The sequence below is a fragment of the Pteropus medius genome, unplaced genomic scaffold (assembly GCF_902729225.1).
Source record: "Pteropus medius unplaced genomic scaffold, Ma_sr-lr_union100, whole genome shotgun sequence".
Classification (NCBI taxonomy): domain Eukaryota; kingdom Metazoa; phylum Chordata; class Mammalia; order Chiroptera; family Pteropodidae; genus Pteropus; species Pteropus medius.
Window position 1 is genome coordinate 13,618,599 of NW_024347791.1, and position 17,079 is coordinate 13,635,677.

The 17,079-nt window shown below is 36.8% G+C and overlaps 1 protein-coding gene across 4 annotated transcripts in view; it reads right to left on the minus strand.

The window, feature by feature from the left end:
• Positions 1-9,900, minus strand: part of CASD1 (CAS1 domain sialic acid O acetyltransferase 1) — a 48,938-nt gene extending 39,038 nt beyond the window's left edge. Inside the window, exons 1-3 of one of the 4 annotated variants that reach the window (XM_039878073.1) lie at positions 9,777-9,900; positions 1,960-2,056; positions 1,309-1,429 (exon numbers count right to left, since the gene is read on the minus strand). In XM_039878073.1, coding sequence (XP_039734007.1) covers positions 1,309-1,429; positions 1,960-1,982 — 144 coding nt within the window. In that variant the 5' untranslated portion in view covers positions 1,983-2,056; positions 9,777-9,900. Of the gene's footprint in view, positions 1-1,308; positions 1,430-1,959; positions 2,057-9,110; positions 9,715-9,776 lie in introns of those variants that run through there. The other 3 variants (XM_039878070.1, XM_039878072.1, XM_039878074.1) reach the window with 3 other exon arrangements.
• Positions 9,901-17,079: the final 7,179 nt, after the last annotated feature.

Below are 17,079 nucleotides of genomic sequence, written 5' to 3' on the forward strand. Positions count from 1 at the left end.
TATTCAGCTTTAAAATCTATAGCACTCTTTCCTAGAGGACAAAACATCTAATATTCTAAGGACTCTTAACACAAGGAATAGTTTCTAAGACTTTAGTATCCACTACTATCATCACTATATGCCTACCTACTTACTTGTGAAGTCCCTAATTTTTCAGCTCTTTACTACAGGGCAAAGTGATGTGTACAGGCAGATTTTCATCATAAATTCATGAGCTATTTCCCCTACAATTCTCAACTTTCTTGTACTTCACTTTTCACTCCTTGCCATTCCCCTACTCCCAATGATATGCAGTTGAAGACAGGGATTAGAACCCTGGATCACTTAAAAATGGATAAACAGAAGGATTATATGATATAATTCAAAAAAAGTTAATTATCAACAAACATATATAGAGATCTTCATATTTGTTAGTTTTTAAAAATATCTGTGTGTGTTAGATTTTGTTTATTCTGCTAGAAGAACACTTACCAAGAAGACATATTTTTAAAATAAGAAATTTTCTATAAAAAGAGCATAAATTTGTTGTTACACTGTTGTTTTAATTATATAGCATGACTGCCCAGTACCAGCAAGGCTGCAGAAAATTAGGCCCTAATGTACACTGCTTATAGTATAAATTGAAAGTTTAGCAATACAATCAATAATTTTTAAAGCATCTATATACTTTAATCTAAAATTTGCATTATAGCGATCCCACCCTAAGGAAATAATTGAAAAAGCAAAATTTTCACACAGATATCATTGAAAATGTCCTCTTTTAAATTGCAAAATAAAAAAAAAAACCTACGAAAAGTTTTTAAAAAGGGAGGATTATACAAAATTACATTATACCCACTCAATAGTATGTTGCCATCATGAAGATACTTACATTGATTATATAATAATATGGTGAATTATAATAAGTGGTAGGGAAAGAAGCAAGACAAAATTGTACATGCTAAAACACGTTTTTAAAAAAAGAAACTGAAAAGAAATGGCAAATATTAAAAAGAGAATAAAGGATATTTTTCTCTCTTTTTTTTCCTAAGGAATTTTTTAAAGTTTTTCCATGGAAAGAATTTATTTCTAAAAACTAAAAGTTTAAGTTAATAAAAGGCTTGCCAATGAACACTTTACCCACATCTTTTTTTTTTTTATGTTCCTGATTATAGCAAATCATCCCTTTTTCCCCTCCACCCTTCCCATAAGCAAAGGAAAACTTTTCTAGTTCTTTGTATTAATGTGAAGATGCACATTTCTCCTAAAGCTACTCAATTGGTCAACTTCTAAAACAAAACCCTAATGAAGAGAAAAGACAAATTTTACCTTATTTCCTTCTTCTTTGAATTGGGGATTAATTATTTTTACAAAAGAATAAAACAATTGACGGATTCTGGAATCTCCAATAAATGCAATATGTTTATCTACAAGGCAGTTCTTTGCCTCACTGAAATCACAAAGAAACATTAATTAAAATAAGTAAAATTAGCATATTGGCATTTGAAGCACACGGTTTGTGAAAAAAGTAGTACAGGACTGTTGTGCACACAGTCACGCTGCTTTAAAAATAGGTGGCCACGCTTGTCCAACCAGTCCCTGTATGATTAACTGATTCTCAACAATAAGAAACCCCATTTATTAAATGTTTAAGATGTACTCTAACCATATTTGTTTTAAATCCATTATTTCCGAATGAGTCCATGAGGTGGCTATCCTAGTCCCAAAACAGGTCCTTCCTTCACTTAAGGGCTATTTCCTTGGGTCTCTACTCATCTCTCACCTGAGATAAAGTAGGTTGGCCAAAGCTCTTTCCCTAATGCTTTTGGGCAGGAATCATAACCCAGACTCACCCCCAACCTTATCCTCCTTCAGGAATTCTCTACCATCATACAGAGAAGTATCATCTACCCCTCTCCACTAGATAGTATGATCTATCATAGCAAAAAACCCGCAAACAACAAAATGAAGAAATCTTACCTGATTTTGTATTTATGCATCATACAACTGTGAGGTTGCCAAACTTTCTCTCCAAGAAATCTGCCACTTGAAAGAAGGTATTCACATGAATCATTGCCTATAACAGTTAAACAAAAGTGTTGTAAACGATAGTTAAATGTTCATATGTTGGTTATCTGACCTCATGTAAGCTCTTTGAAATGAGAAAGAACAAAGTTTTCTATGATTCACTATACCGTTTAGGTGCATTTTTCTCATCCATGAGAAACATGACAAATATAAGTACATCACCATTCACAATGATAAGAGCCACTAATGACAGGTACTTCACCCTGTGAGAGACTAACTCCTACATGCTACATTTAGTGCTTTGGCAGTTCCTTCTGCTTCAGGTTTTCTTTCTAAGGACATCATTTCAATCTCAAACTAGCCTTTATATCTGTTTATCACTCCGACTTCTAGCTGAGAAAGAAAAGTTTAAGAGTTGGAAATAATTTCCTCTTACTCAACTATTGCAATACACAGTACATTATCATATCTGGAAACCTAGTTAATATTGAAATATTTTATAAACTTCTTAATTTTCACAACTTTCCTGTGATGAAGTATGCTATCCCTATTCTGTAAATGTGTGAACAGAGGAAGACTTATTTAAGAATCTCTTAAAACGCTTAATAAAACTGCATCCTTTTACAGTCTTACAAAGACTTTAAAGCCATGTTATCTACAAGGTGGCCAAAGATAAACACAATCAGTATCAGTAATAAATTGCAGATTTCAGCTACTAATATTCTCTACTGCTCTTGCTACCTCTTGTCTTCCTTTAGGGTGACCAACCGACTCCTCCCAGTTTGGTTGGGACTGTCACAGGTTTACAGAGAAAATTCCACATGGGGGAAACTTTCCAGTCCCATGTAAACTGGCACAGGTGGTCACCTTTTTCCTTTGGCCATTTTACTGTACATTGGCTTAAATGACTGAAGAAGTTTAAAGGGGGTTGGAGGCATTAAAAAAGTTCAATAACGTCAAATGAATGAAGCAAAAATGAGATGTTTAGATTAACCATGGGTTTATAATAAAATATATGTATTATTTAATTTAATCTCAAATTCTTTATGAACAGTTAAAACAGCATAAAACAGCATACTTTGTTTTACAAATAACTTAAGTTGGGATAGGGAGTCTGGTAAGGAATATTACAGAACAAAAATTGTGCTGAATCACTTAGGGGAGGGATAGGGAAGACCCAAAGATATTTAAAGTAGAACATATATCTCTTCTCAAACCAGTTATCTGTTTGGCAAATATACAGAAGAAAAGGTGATACAAATGCAACACAGGTATGCATAAATAATGGAAGTGTTGTTACCTCAGTATCATAAATTCTAAAATGGAATAGGAAAGTGAAAATACACTGTATTATTGTGTGGGTGGAAAGCAAAATATCAATTATTAAATGTTTGCAATTATATATTTAGCCTGTGCAGGTTTTCTTGTATTTCAAAGATTTTTTAATAACATCTCTCTAAGGAAACTATAAATAATCAGTTCTTAATTCTTTCCAATTATTAAAAACTAGTTCTAGTTCTAAAAAAACAAAATTAAGCTACGTATATAACCTAGGAATGAAGAAAGGACTATAGGAGCATATAATTAAGTTATTTTCCTAAAAACAGCACTCATGCTGCATTCTTTTATAATGGCCACATAGTAAAATGCTTTTACTAAAAATCTGGTAAATGTTTAAAATTATGATAAAAATTCCATATTTATAGCATTTCTACCTCTTTAATACATCTCTTAAAGCAAATGAAAAGTTAGTTAACACATTCATTTTCTAAAAAAGTTATAAAAAGTTGCAAATAACTAGGTATTCATTCTGTGGAGTTGTTCTTTTTCTTCCTTTCTCCTTTTAAAAAAAGTAGTTATTTGATTTTTGTTTTCTAATAGAAGCCTAAACAGAAACATACCTTGATCAGTCTTCAGTGTATGGGATTATGTTATTTGTTAACGACCTATATATGGGTTATGAATATGATTTTCTGGAAATGGAAGTATCATCCAACATCTTAAAATAACCAGTCTTTTCTCCAACAGAAAATGTGTTTAAAAATATAATGTTCTTTTCTTCCTCAATACTACTACTCACACGTTGTTTTTAAAGGCCAGCTAGTGGGAAAGCAACAGCTCTCATCTGATGAACCCGTATTAGAAAAACCCTATAGCAAACCAAGTACGAAGTTGTCACTAACCAAAAAGTATTGTAAATACAGTATTTTGAAACTACTAGTCTTTCTAGGAAAGAAATTCTTAATTTGCTAATGAATGCTTGCTGATGATGACTCTTCTTAAAATATTTTATGGTGCAAAGTTTTTTTTTTTTAATAATCCTATATCTGAATTTAATAGTCTCTGTATATCGGTTAAAGTCCTGTCAGAAGACAAACTATACTAGTTCTTTTAATAGACTCTAATATGAAGACATGTTAGAAAAGTAAGGGAATTGCTAACTAGAAAATTGAAAAGACAAAAAAGAGACTTTTTAAATATTTGTATTTGTCAGCAAAATAATAAAAGTAGTAGTAATAATAAATACTATTGTAATCTGATTAAAAATAAATTAACCTGATTAAGAAAAGAAAATGCCACAAAATTCCATACTCTAAAAGAAGTTCTCTTCTTCTGGAAAAGAAATATTTTTTAGATCAAATCACTGAATGTAAATCATGATGTTAAAATAAGTTAATGTGCCACAATTTTATTATGTATACCTACTCTATGTAATCCATGCTGGCACGTATTTTCCTTTCAGAATTTATCCAGAAAAACCCCAAAGGAAAGCAAAACAAAAACCCCATTTTCAATCACCTCATATAATTTTGATAGCTACTTTAATATAACCAGCGTGAGATGAAAGTTGTCAAGTGCTCAGATAAATCAAGCTATGAACACACACACACACACACACACACACACACACACACACACACACACACACCACAGTAACTAAAAGAATAGAATTATCTACTTCAGCTATCTCCAATACTAAGATTATCTAGATGAATGGCAATCTTCCTCTTCAATTCTGTTATCTTAAGCATAAGCATTTTGGTTTGTCAGTCTAAAGTCTCAGGTTTTTATGCATGATTTTTCTATAATAGAAAAGACACGAAAAACAAGCAAAATGAGTAAAAGACAAACAGGTGAAAAAAAAAAGCTGAAAAACAAATGTAACAACTAAAGAAAACATCTGATGTGCAAAATAAAAGGTAGCTTATATCTTCCTTTGAATAAAATACCCATAGCACACTGTGCCTTGAGACTGAATCATTTACCAAAGCTTTGTTTTTTATTACCAACTATTAAAATACCAGATCATAAAGTTTACAGTATGATCTGTAGTATATTTTGTTTGCCTAAAATTCAGCAAGTTATAGTCTGTGCTCAAAAATTACCATTTACATTTTTCTTTAGACAAGCTAGTAGTGCCTCATTACAAGTGGTGTGATACAGATCAGGATTTTTCTAGCAGTCCAAGAAAGAAAAGGCTAAAAATCCTATAGCTGCTTCTTTCTTGCTTTAATTTCCGAGGCTCTGAACTTAACCTTTCCCTAAAACGTGCAATATTTAACATTTGCATTTCATATGCCAAGTGATAGAAAATAATTAGATTTCAAAAAAAATTAAGGCATTTGAAGTAAGTTCACTTTATCAATTAAAAAATTAAAATATATCCAGATTGGAACTACTCTTAGTGCTATAGATACTGGCTTCTTGTCATAGAATTGATGTTTTTAGTTTGTAATCACAATATTAGTTGACATTTTGTAATTCAGTAATGTCAGAGATTGATAAAATTTTGAAAAGATAGTTAAAAGAATATTTTTTAAAATGTCATTCTACTGTTATGTGAAAATAAAATTAATAATGCAAAAAACCCCCTCCTATTTAAAGTCACTATAAAACCATGCTATTAGAACATGAAACTCAAAGCAAAAGAACCAAATGCAAGGAGGAAAACAGAAGGAAATAAGGACTTTAAGAATCTATTTATCCAACAATTGTTTATGGAGTTCCTACTGCATGTTAAGCTCTGATGATTTAAAGATAAATAAAAAATACTCTTGGAAGCTCACAGTTTGTGTGGAGGAGACAAATTGTTATAATACAACATGATAAGTATGTACTAACTGCTATAGAAACAATGAATCCTAATTCCTACTTCTGTGGTAGTAACATGAACCAGGCCTTGGAAAACTCTGTACTTTCCAGGAGAGAGAGGTCACTGCAGGCATAGAAAATCAGATATTTGTTAGATATGTAAAAGGGAAAAGCATATTTAGACTGTGAGCCTGGAGTTTAGGAAGAAGGAAAAAACAAAAACACAGGTAATAAAAAGTAAACTGGTCAGATTTTGAAGTTTTATACATGCAACTTTTAGAAAATCACCGCTTTACTGGAAAAAGAATAGGAAAACTTTTGGCTGGTACTGTGAGGTTAAGTCAATGTTTCTAAATGGTTTAATACATGTTCCTCTGGAAAATGCTTTCTCATTTCATCTTCTATACATCGCTACTGTATAAGAAGCTCTGAGAAAGGCAGAGTACAACATAATGGCATGAGGTCGACTAATTGGGTTCTAAATCCTACCTCAGTTACTGACTAATTGTGTCTCCTTAGGCAACTTAACCTCTCATGACTGACTCATCTTTAAAATGTAAATAATACTGTAATTTGATGACTCTAAGAGCATTGATTATAAGACACATCATTATTTTATTTAACAGTAGGAAAGATATTATCAATTAAACTTCGACATATAATCAAAGTTTTAAAAACTCATCCTGATTACAAAAATGTTAGAAAGGAGAGAGGATAGAATAAGGTTAATTGTATCTACCTCATAGAATGGCTGTAAATACAAAATGAATTAAAACATGTAAAACCCTTAGTGGAACACTACCTGGTATATATAACATGATCAATGTTAGTTAGTATGTAGTGTTTGCCAAGCTTTACTTTCTGCTGTGTGTTTCTTTTACTTGCTGTATTTTGTAAATAAAGCAAGAGATGCTGAATATGTGTATTCAAACTGTATTCACTCTACCTTGCCTGAGGCACTCTCATACCCACACATTGGAGATTTTAATAGACAGCCTAAACCTCAGTATCTAAAAGAAGGCCCTTTCTTATTCTAAAGATTTGATAGTGTTATTCAAGTGTATAGTTATCTTTGTGTTAAAGGGCATTGCATCTGACTCAGTTTGACAATGCCTAAGCATAAGGATGGCTAAAAAGTTCCTGGTAAGACTATTTCTCAGTCTCTGGCTCAAGTTCTTGACATTCAGTCTGGGCAAGAACACACACCAGGTGTACTGCTTCACACTCAAGGCACTGAAGCACCTAGGAAAGCTGATGACTAGTTTCTGGAGGAGGCTTTATAAACAAACAACCCCAGATTGCCACACTGAATCATACGGTTCCATCTGACATTCTATTTTCCCTGCTGATGACAGATCTTGAAAGGATGAAATAATCTAAATATAATTAGTATCCAAGCTTATCAAAAGACGGAAGCACAATTAAAGGGCAGGGGGAAGGATTAGATGTTTACCTTTAGGACTAAAGCACCAAAATTACACAAAATTGGGTTAGATTACCGTTATCTTATACCAAACTAACATGTGATTAATAGTGTTAGAAAACTTTCTTCAAAATCACAAATTAATGCATCAACATTTCTAGTTTTATTTTGCATATGATCTGTTAACAGTAACTGTAGTGGAAAGATGAAGCAATGGCCTGCCAGGTCCTATGGCTGTGATCTGTAGGAGAGTGGAGGAGAAAGGCTAAAAGGGTATAAAGAATTTATTTGTTTAAATCCATTTTGTGTCTTTGTATAAAAGAGCCATTCATCCAACATGGTACTAGAGTACAAGATTTTTAATCCTCAAATATTGGAGAAAACAAGGCAGCAAAACTGATCAAAATGTTCTACACTCTGAAAGATTTCCTGAAAGGGATGAGTAGAGAGCTCAGATTCCAGTACCCCATTTACTGGATATTTTGCCAAAGTGGGTGTGAAGTGAAATGGGAATAGCGTTAAATGCCCACCTGTCCACTACACATTACATCTTGACCAATTAATCTCACAGTCACCAAGAGCTGTCCTGATAATGGCTTCGATAATACTAAGAGCAAAAAATAAAAGATCCTATCATTATTAACCTCTCACAGCCTGTCAGTCTCTCCTAGTGGCACGTTTACAGAGAAAAAAAAATTTTTAATCAATCAAGGACAAGTAAATATCCCTTGATTATTGAAAAGATAATTCGTTCTTAAATAAGGTCGTATTTCCTTTTCCCCTTTACACCAACTTCAAAACCCACAGAGAAGGCCTCCTTTCAAACTGCTTCCAACTTGCTCTCATTGCCCACCTCGACTCTGGTCAACCCCTTACTTCTTTTCACATATCTGCCCCAGTGCCTTTATTTTGTAAAAAGTGTGCAACCAGAAGCCTTCAAATGTTTCTGAATCACAAAGGCTGAGTGACACCTCCTCCATTTGGCCAACGGCATCTTTTGCCAGCTGTCACCCCCAGTGCCAAAGGAAAACGGGGCGGCCCTTGCCGCTGTCCAACAACAGCTCGGCCCTGCTATTACAAGGCAGAGACCGGATTAAATAAAGGCTGAAGAGCCGGACCCCTAGGGCGCAGAATCGTTGACCCCGCTGCGGACGGGGGCGCCCCTTTGCAGGGAGGCCTTTGCCTTCGTGCGTCCCGGGCTGGCCCCCGAGGGCCGCCTGTCCGACCCCCCGCACGCGGGCCCCGGGCCTGGCGTGTGTCCCCTAGGCCGCCTCGCGCTGGAGCTGGGACCCCGGCAGCTCCTCCAGCCAGGTCCGGCGTGGCGCCCCCGACCCCAGCGCGGACGGCTCGCGGCGCCCAGAACCACGGGGCCTCGAACTGTGGCAGGCCACGCTGGGGCCCGCCAGGGCGGCCGGGGGCGCCAGGCCCGCCGCGGGGGGCCACCTGGGCGCACGTGGGGGCGCCGCCTTCCCCGCGGGCCGGGCGCGCAGGCGGCCGCGTGGACGTGGGCGTGTGTTGGGCGCGGGGGGCGGCCTCCAGCCGCCGCGTCGCCTCCTCCCCCGGCCGGGCAGGGGGAGGGCTGGCTCACCTCGGTAGCGGCGGGAGGCGAGGTGGCACGCTGCGAGCAGCAGCACGGCCACCAGCGCCAGCACCTTGGCGCTCCTCACGCTGAAGTAGTGGTTGATCTCCCGCTTGCCCAGGTTGTAGGCCAGAGCCGCCATCTTGGTTCCTCCATGACAACAGTGCACGGCGGAGCGGGGAAGGGGCGCCGCACAGGGGCAGCACTGGGGCTGCCGCCGCCGCAGCCAGGCGAGGAGCCGCCGCCAGTCCCCGCGGCCACTGCCCGCGCCTCCAGCCGGGGAGCCTGACCCCGCTGCCGCAGCGCCCCCGGCCTCCACCTGCCCCTCCTCGGCCGCAGCCGCCTCGGCCGCCTCCCCCCAGCCCCGCCGCCGCTGCTCCGCCGTGCCGGTTCGCGAGGCGCCCGGGACGCCTGTCTCCTCCCCTTCCTCCTCCTCCCCTTTAGCCTCCTGCCTTAATAGCGGCTGCGCCTGCGAGGGGGGTCCGGATGCCCGGTGCTCCGGGGTCACGGGCCCCAGATGGCCCTCCGGGGTCATCGGGTCACGGGCGCCGGCAGGCGGCGGCGGCGGCGGCGGCGGCGGCGACGGCGGCAGAGACATGGGGATGTAAAGAGGGGGGACCAGGGCTCCAACCTGGCCTGAATGCGGACCCCCGGGCTTTCCCCTGGCTTACTTACTGGTCACTCACTACCCGAGCCCCGGTTGGAGCAATAAAAGTACAGTTCCAGAAGAAAAGTACACATAGTTACACTCTCTCCTTCCCCCGACACACCCTTTCCTGAGCTCTCTACTGTCTGAACCTGGTCAGTAGGGTACGAAGGGCACCCCGACGTCACCAGTGCTTATCTTGACTATCTGGTCTGCTCAACTGCTCACAGATGCTTGCCAGATGTTGAGACTGCTAGTAGCCCTAGCATCCGACCCACGGAATACCAGTCTTAACTCTTAACTCATCGCCTTGGCCCACTTCTAACTTCAAAAAAAAAAAAAAAAAAAAAGTCTTCAATTTACTGAGTTTCAGTGGGTAAAAACACACCAAAGTACAGAATATAAACTACAGAATGAGCCTAGCTTAGTAGGTATTGGTGAGAATAAACCTCACTCTGTATTTACACAAGAGTTGGCTAGGTGGATGTGCCAAACATAAAAAAGTGTGCTCATGACAATCATTCCTGCTGGTAAAGTTGATGAATGTTTTGTTATTAATAAAGGGAGTACTCCTTTGCCTTTATTAGGCGCTTGCTATCTATCCTTTGCTCTCCTTTATTTTTTATTTTTGGTTTTGCCAGTGCTGCCTTCCAGGTGAGAATGGTTATTTAATATTGCTTTCTTTTCTCCTTGCCTTTTTTAAAGTGAGTCATTGGTTATTGCCTTGTTTAGAGTGAGTCATTGGTTAGTTGGGGGTGTTTTCAAGTATTCTTTACAACTTTCGCATTTAGTCATTCCTGAACTTGTGTTTATAGGTGTCTCTTTAAATTACAGAATGTTAGATATGAGGATACAATAGAGATCTTGTCATACCAATTCTTTTAATCCAAGGACTCTTTTTATTATGTTTTCATCCGTGGACCCCGTATCTTGAAAGATTTTGTCACTTAAATGAAATCACATACATCACTGTCATGGATGTAATGCTAATAAGCAATAAAGTTAAATAAGTATACAAACACTAGGCAGTGTTCTTTGGAAAAGCTGGCTTAATTTTGGCTGTCACTCTTCTAATCCAAGGTTGATCACATGCTGGAGAATTAAATCAGATATTGTAAAAAACAGATAAGTAACTCTGCTAACAGTATAAGTTCCACCAATCACATCCTAGAAATTTCTATGATGTCGTCAATAGCAAATTAGAATTTCTGATCAGTGTGTGATAACCAGTGTTAACCCCCAGAGTTGATTTAATGCCTGCCAAAAGTAAAGAAACTTGACATTTTATCTAATTGCAATTTCCAGAAAGCTTTCTGAAATATTGTAAAAAGCTTGTGGACCTCTTCCTTTCTTTCCTCTAGTTTAAAGCTAATCTCTTACCTCTGCTCTGAATCTCTTCCTGTCCCCCTTTTTGGAGGGTGTTGATGACTCCATCAGTTCTTCTTATATCAGTCATCCTCTCTCTGTGTCTTCTTTAAACTCTTCCTTTCTCTTGGCTGTTTCTTTTCCACCAATAAGCTTCTCTTTTTAGTGAAGCACATCCATAGACTCTGTGTTTCTGTGTGTTTACCTCTCCATCTCTCTTTCCTTCTCTGACAAATATCTAGAAAAAATAATGTTGACTTTGTAGTATCCTCTTGCTCCACTCCCATTCTCCCTTCTAAATAACTCTCAAGTATGTTGCCTCCTTTCTATCCCCTTGCTGTCGCCTTGGTTAAGGCATGTTTTCTTGCCTGAATTTCTTATCCTTTTAATTCTTCCTCAGGACTAGCTCAAAAATCCAGTCTTCCTGCCTCTGACATACCTCTGATCAGAATGAACTTTCTTCCGCTCAAGTCTGAGTGATGCTGAAAACTAGTTAGTGGCTCCAAGTTTATTTGCCTACCCCTAAACTGTCCAAAACTTTTACCAATGTTCAACAGGTTACCCCACCCTTCTAGTAGTCTGATAAAAAGAGAAACCGTCTGATAGGAACGCTTTCAAACTATTTTTTCAAGATGCATTATTTAAACAAAACAAAACGAAAACTACCATACTTTACCTCTTTCCTTCATTTTTTTTTTTAAACCAAAGATTTATTTCCCATTGCACTACAGGAGGTCACGGGGATAAAGAGGACAGGAAAAGAAGACCTAAATGAAGCAACCAGTTCAATAGGAAGAACACGGTTTCGAGGTAAGAATCTTTGGATACAAATAGTTCCTGCTCTGCTGTATCCTGTTTATACTGATGTGATTCTGTTTAATGAAGTACAATTGATATATACTATTAGGTTAATTTTAGGTATACAGTGTAATGATTCAATATTTGCATATATTGCAAAATGATCACCACATTAAGTCTAGTTAACATGTCACCATACATAGTTTCGTTTGTTTCTAATGCTTAGAACTTTTAAGACTTACTCTCTTAGCTACTTTGAAATATGCAATACAATATTATTAACTATAGTTCCTCCTCCTCCTTCCCAAAGCTAGCTTTCATCTGTGTTCTTGATTTAATCAATATCATTTCATTTGAGAGCTGGTCTCACAAGTTTTCTTCTTTATTTCTACCTACAATTTATACCTCTTCACTGTTTGCTCTACCTATAAACTCAAATGCTTGTTATTTAAACCACCTTCTTTAATTTACTACATAATTTCTCTTCTCCCTTAACCATCAAACTTTCTGAAGGAACAGTCTATGGTTATTGTTCCCATTTTTTTTGCCCCGACTTGTTATTGGTTATGTAAACACTCGAAAACCGTCTTCTCCTATTACTTTACTTAAATCATTCTTTCAAATGTCAGTCATATCCTAAATTAGCAAATCTAATGTCTTTATCTTAACTTTATCCTTCTTGACTGTGCAGCATAGTTGAAATATTTGCTTTCTTAAAATCTTCTCTTTATGGCTTCCATGCCACTACCTCCTTCTGGTTCTTTTCTTTCCTTTTCTCTGCATCTCTAAGAGGAGTAAGAGGAGTCCTCTTGCTTTTTTAAACCCCTTATATGAAAATGCTTTTCAGGATTCTCTGATTTGCTTGCATTGTTCCCTTGGGAAACCTACATTATGAGTTGGCTTCGACTATCACACTGCATCCATGCATGTAGTAACCTAGATTCCTCTCATGTGCTCCAGACCTCTTTTATATACCTTCATTAAGTTATCTCTTGGTCTCTTGGACTCAACATGTTGGAAACCGGTTTTATTTTTCTTCCAAACCCATTCATCCTGTTGTGTTTACCATTTAGGTCATTGACACCACTATGCTTCAAGTTGGTCCTGCTAATCTTTGACTCATCTTTTTTCTACTCTCCCCGATCTAAAAGTATTGGTTTTCAATAGGGGGTGTGTTCACAAGATGAGTCATTGGAGAGTCAGAATAAATTACTAAAATGTCTATTTATAGTTAATTCCTGTTAAAAATTATTAAAGAAAACAATTTAGGTGAGCCAAACAAACTTTATTTAACACTTATTGAAGCGGATAGTCTCCTTTCAGAGAACTGCAAAATAGGTGGAAGGCAGGAAGCTTTTATAGCATTAAAAATAAATAACAAGGAAGAGAAAAATAGAAAATATCTGATTGGATGGGGCCACTTAGTTGACCCTATTTGCGATGAGAAGAGACAGGAAATAAGTATAGAGCCCAGAGTTGGCTTGGCATTTGGGGATTGATTGACTGGATATACTGCATTTCTGGTCAAGTGGAGCATTTATAAGGACAAGAAAGTTATCTAAATTTTGATTTGCTAACGTGGAACCCTGGGGCAGGAGTAGCTCATGTTGGACCTAGAAAGTTATTTTTATATTCCTAACTACAATAAAATAAGGCTTCATTAATATTTAACATAAAGACTTCCCCGGTACTCTGATTTGGTCTATGTGTAAAGTCATGTCAAGTGCACCTGGAGAAGAATTCTGAGGGGAGACCGTATTGTGCCTAAAAGCCTATGGATTCACAGATTATATTATTTGCTTTCACTTAAACTCACAAAATGAAAAGTGACTTTAAAAATCCCTATGAGAAATATGAATTGAAGATAACTCTATTCATACAAGCAGTAGCAAGAAGAACATACAGAATGGACTCTTCTACTCCTAATACAAGCTCTTCATCAGTTACATCACACAGTTTTAAAAAAGGTATGTTTATATATTATATTTAAAAACAGTATGTACATGACATATGCATATATGGACAACTTAAATCTGCAAAAAATCAGAAAAAAATTGGAATTATCAAGATTGTTTGAAATAAGGATTTATATCCACTCATTGTAAACCATGGATCTTGCTATAAGTATAGAGTACTTAGAACTGGGAGTTATTACTGATATAAAGCCACCAAAATTAACTAAACATTTAGAAACTAAGCATCCAAACATGAATTAAAGCTCTGTCTTTGAGAGCAAAGAAGTTTGTGAGCATGTATGAATGTCTCAAATTACATGTATTATTTAGGTCATTAGTAGAGCGGTACATATTTTATAACTAAAAAAAGTTGGAGGGGTGCATGCTCAAACTTTTAACTGATATGAGTATACAGTCAAAAACCTAGAATCTCTTACTCGGTGAATCACCATATCCTCCTGTTCATTCTGCCTTCCTCAAAGCTCTTTTCTTCTCACAGTGTTCTGGTTTGGACTCCAATCTGACCACGTCAATACATTTCTTCTGGCTTCTATGCCTTTAATTTCTCATTTTTCAATCTCTTTTATCCTAATTGCTGCTAGAATTATTTGTCTCAGGCTTATATTTGATCTTGTCATTTCTCTGCTTAGAAATTTTGATGGCTGCCTATTGGAACAAAATGAATTCCTAACATGTTCAAAGTTGTCTATGATTTGGCCTAAATCTCCATTTCTTCTGCTTAACTTTCATTTCATTTAACCATATTAACTATAAGCTAGGAACATTATGTATCTGTCACTTTTCTCTTACTATTCTCTGAGCTTGAGATATTTTTTATCAGTACATCGTATTCTACTTATTCTACCTTTCTTCTTTCTTTCCCCATTCCAGCTTTATTGAGGAGTAATTGACAAAATTTGTTTATATTTGTAGTGTACAATGTCTTGATTTCATATATGCATACTTTGTGAAATGATTACCACAATCAGAAAAACTTTCTCCTTTAAAGACCTGCTCCATTTTGCCTCTTTCATGAACTAAATCCTAAGGCTCCTTGTTGTAATATAACTCTTTCCCTCCTCTGATTTTCCATAGTTCTTTATTTCTGTCTATGCTTAAGTATGCATTCAGCATAGGCACATCCAATCAGAACAGAGATTTTCCTTATTTGTACATATCGTGCGTACTAGAAAATTATCAGTTCTGTCTTTTGGAATATGTCCCACTGTGCCTTATAATCTCTTTAGTTATTATCTCCTTTTCTTCATTCCTCTCCCTCCAGATTTTAGGCATTGGGACACAAGGAGTTAGTACTTTTTGTATTATTTATAGGGGCAATTTGTGAAGTAGACCAAGATATTAGGGTTGTCTTCAATGGAAAACTAGGCATTGTCCAGATTATCTGAATCTATAGGATCTCTGAATCTTTTATTGTCTTTGAATTATTTTACATTGCTGTAAGTTATATAATACTTATAGTAATACAAATGGTTCTTGTCCATAGAAATGCAAATTGTATCTCACTGGGAATCACTCAATTATTGCCTTGTGGATATTGAGTAGTTTTGAAGTTTTATATTTGTTAAGCAAATTTATCTCAGTATTCTTAATGTCCAAAAATATGTGGTTTTTTGAATTCTCCTTTGAACCGATTCTAATGTCTTACTGGTTCCTTCATTAATTAATGAATTAAGTAAAAGATTTCACACATGTTCATTTTATAACTGTATGAAAGTCATACTATACCCTCTTCTAAAAATTTTCTTTTAATATATGAATATGCCTTGAACTTAATAAATATTAATATTTCTTAAAATCAGATTAAGTATCATTTAATGAAGAATACTGGAGGAATTTGAGACACTTTTATTAGAATTTTTAAAGTTATGGAGTAGAGAAATGTTGTCTAAGTTGAATTTTGGCTTGTCTGAACAAGTGAACAATTTCATGGAGAAGATTGAAAACTTGTTTTTATCACAATGAATTTGAACATTGGCCTTTGGATGCTTTGATCAAGTTGAGTGTACACAAAATAAAACAAAACAAGAACCAAATGCCTGATTTGTATTTACTCACATAGTCAAAAACTGAATCAAAAGAATAAAAAATTCTAAAATATTACTCAATTATTTTATTATATGTTTTTAGTCTTTTTTTAACCTGAAGGATTTTATCATGAAAAAATTATACAGAAATATCAGTAATCATTTATAAGTTGTGTGAACTAAACATTTTGTACACGATTTGTCTTAAATATAAGAAATACATTCTGAATTCACCTTATATTCACACCTGTATTTGTCTTCAGACTAGGAAATGCTCCAGAGTCGACCTGAGGTATCTGATCCTTTCTGTCTAAATTCTCTGCTTATCTCAATTGTATTCTGTTTCTCCCACCTTTTCAGCTTCTCTTCTGTTTCCTTTCCTTCTGTTACCAATTGTAGTGTTTCCTAAACGTCTGTACTTTTGAGAAAGCTCTTTACTCTCTACCCAAGTAGCCTCATTCACTTTATTGGTGTGGACAAAGGTGAAAGCAGAGGAGATGAGAAAAAACTGGACAGATTGGGGACACATTTCGGAAGTAAAATCGATAGAACTTTTTGATGGATTGCATGTGAGAGGTAAGGGAGTAGGAGAATCAAGTGTGACTTGTTTCTGGCTTGAGTAACTGGTTGGCCTCAGGGACCACTTACTGACATGGTGGAGAACACTGGAGTGGGGATGAGCTTGGGAAATATTATCATAACATTTCTCTGATTTCTTCTTGTTTACATCAAAGTATGTTTAAAAATTAAAACCCAGAAAATATAATACATATTAAATTTTCATGTGTGAATTTTAGCCTTGCCTCATCACCCTCAATACCCTTTCTGTAGGACAGAAAATTGCATCTCCTACTCCATTCCCAAGTTGTACAGTTGTCTTTTTTTTTTTTTAAGGTGAAATCAACATGATCTATCATTTAAAAAAAAATAAAGGGATAGAGGGATAGAGGCTGGCTGGATGCCAGCCTAACAATTATTTTGTCTTGGGTCTTCCTCACAGGCTAAGACCAAAGCTCCTTTCTGTAGAACAGTTGTTTTAAATTAGCTGGAAATTCACAGTTCACTGATTTTTAAAAGATACCATGGTCTTTAGGGAAGGCAAATGTGAACATCTCCCATTGTATTTAAGGTGAAGGATGTTAACCATTGATTGGATCAGAGTGGGGCAA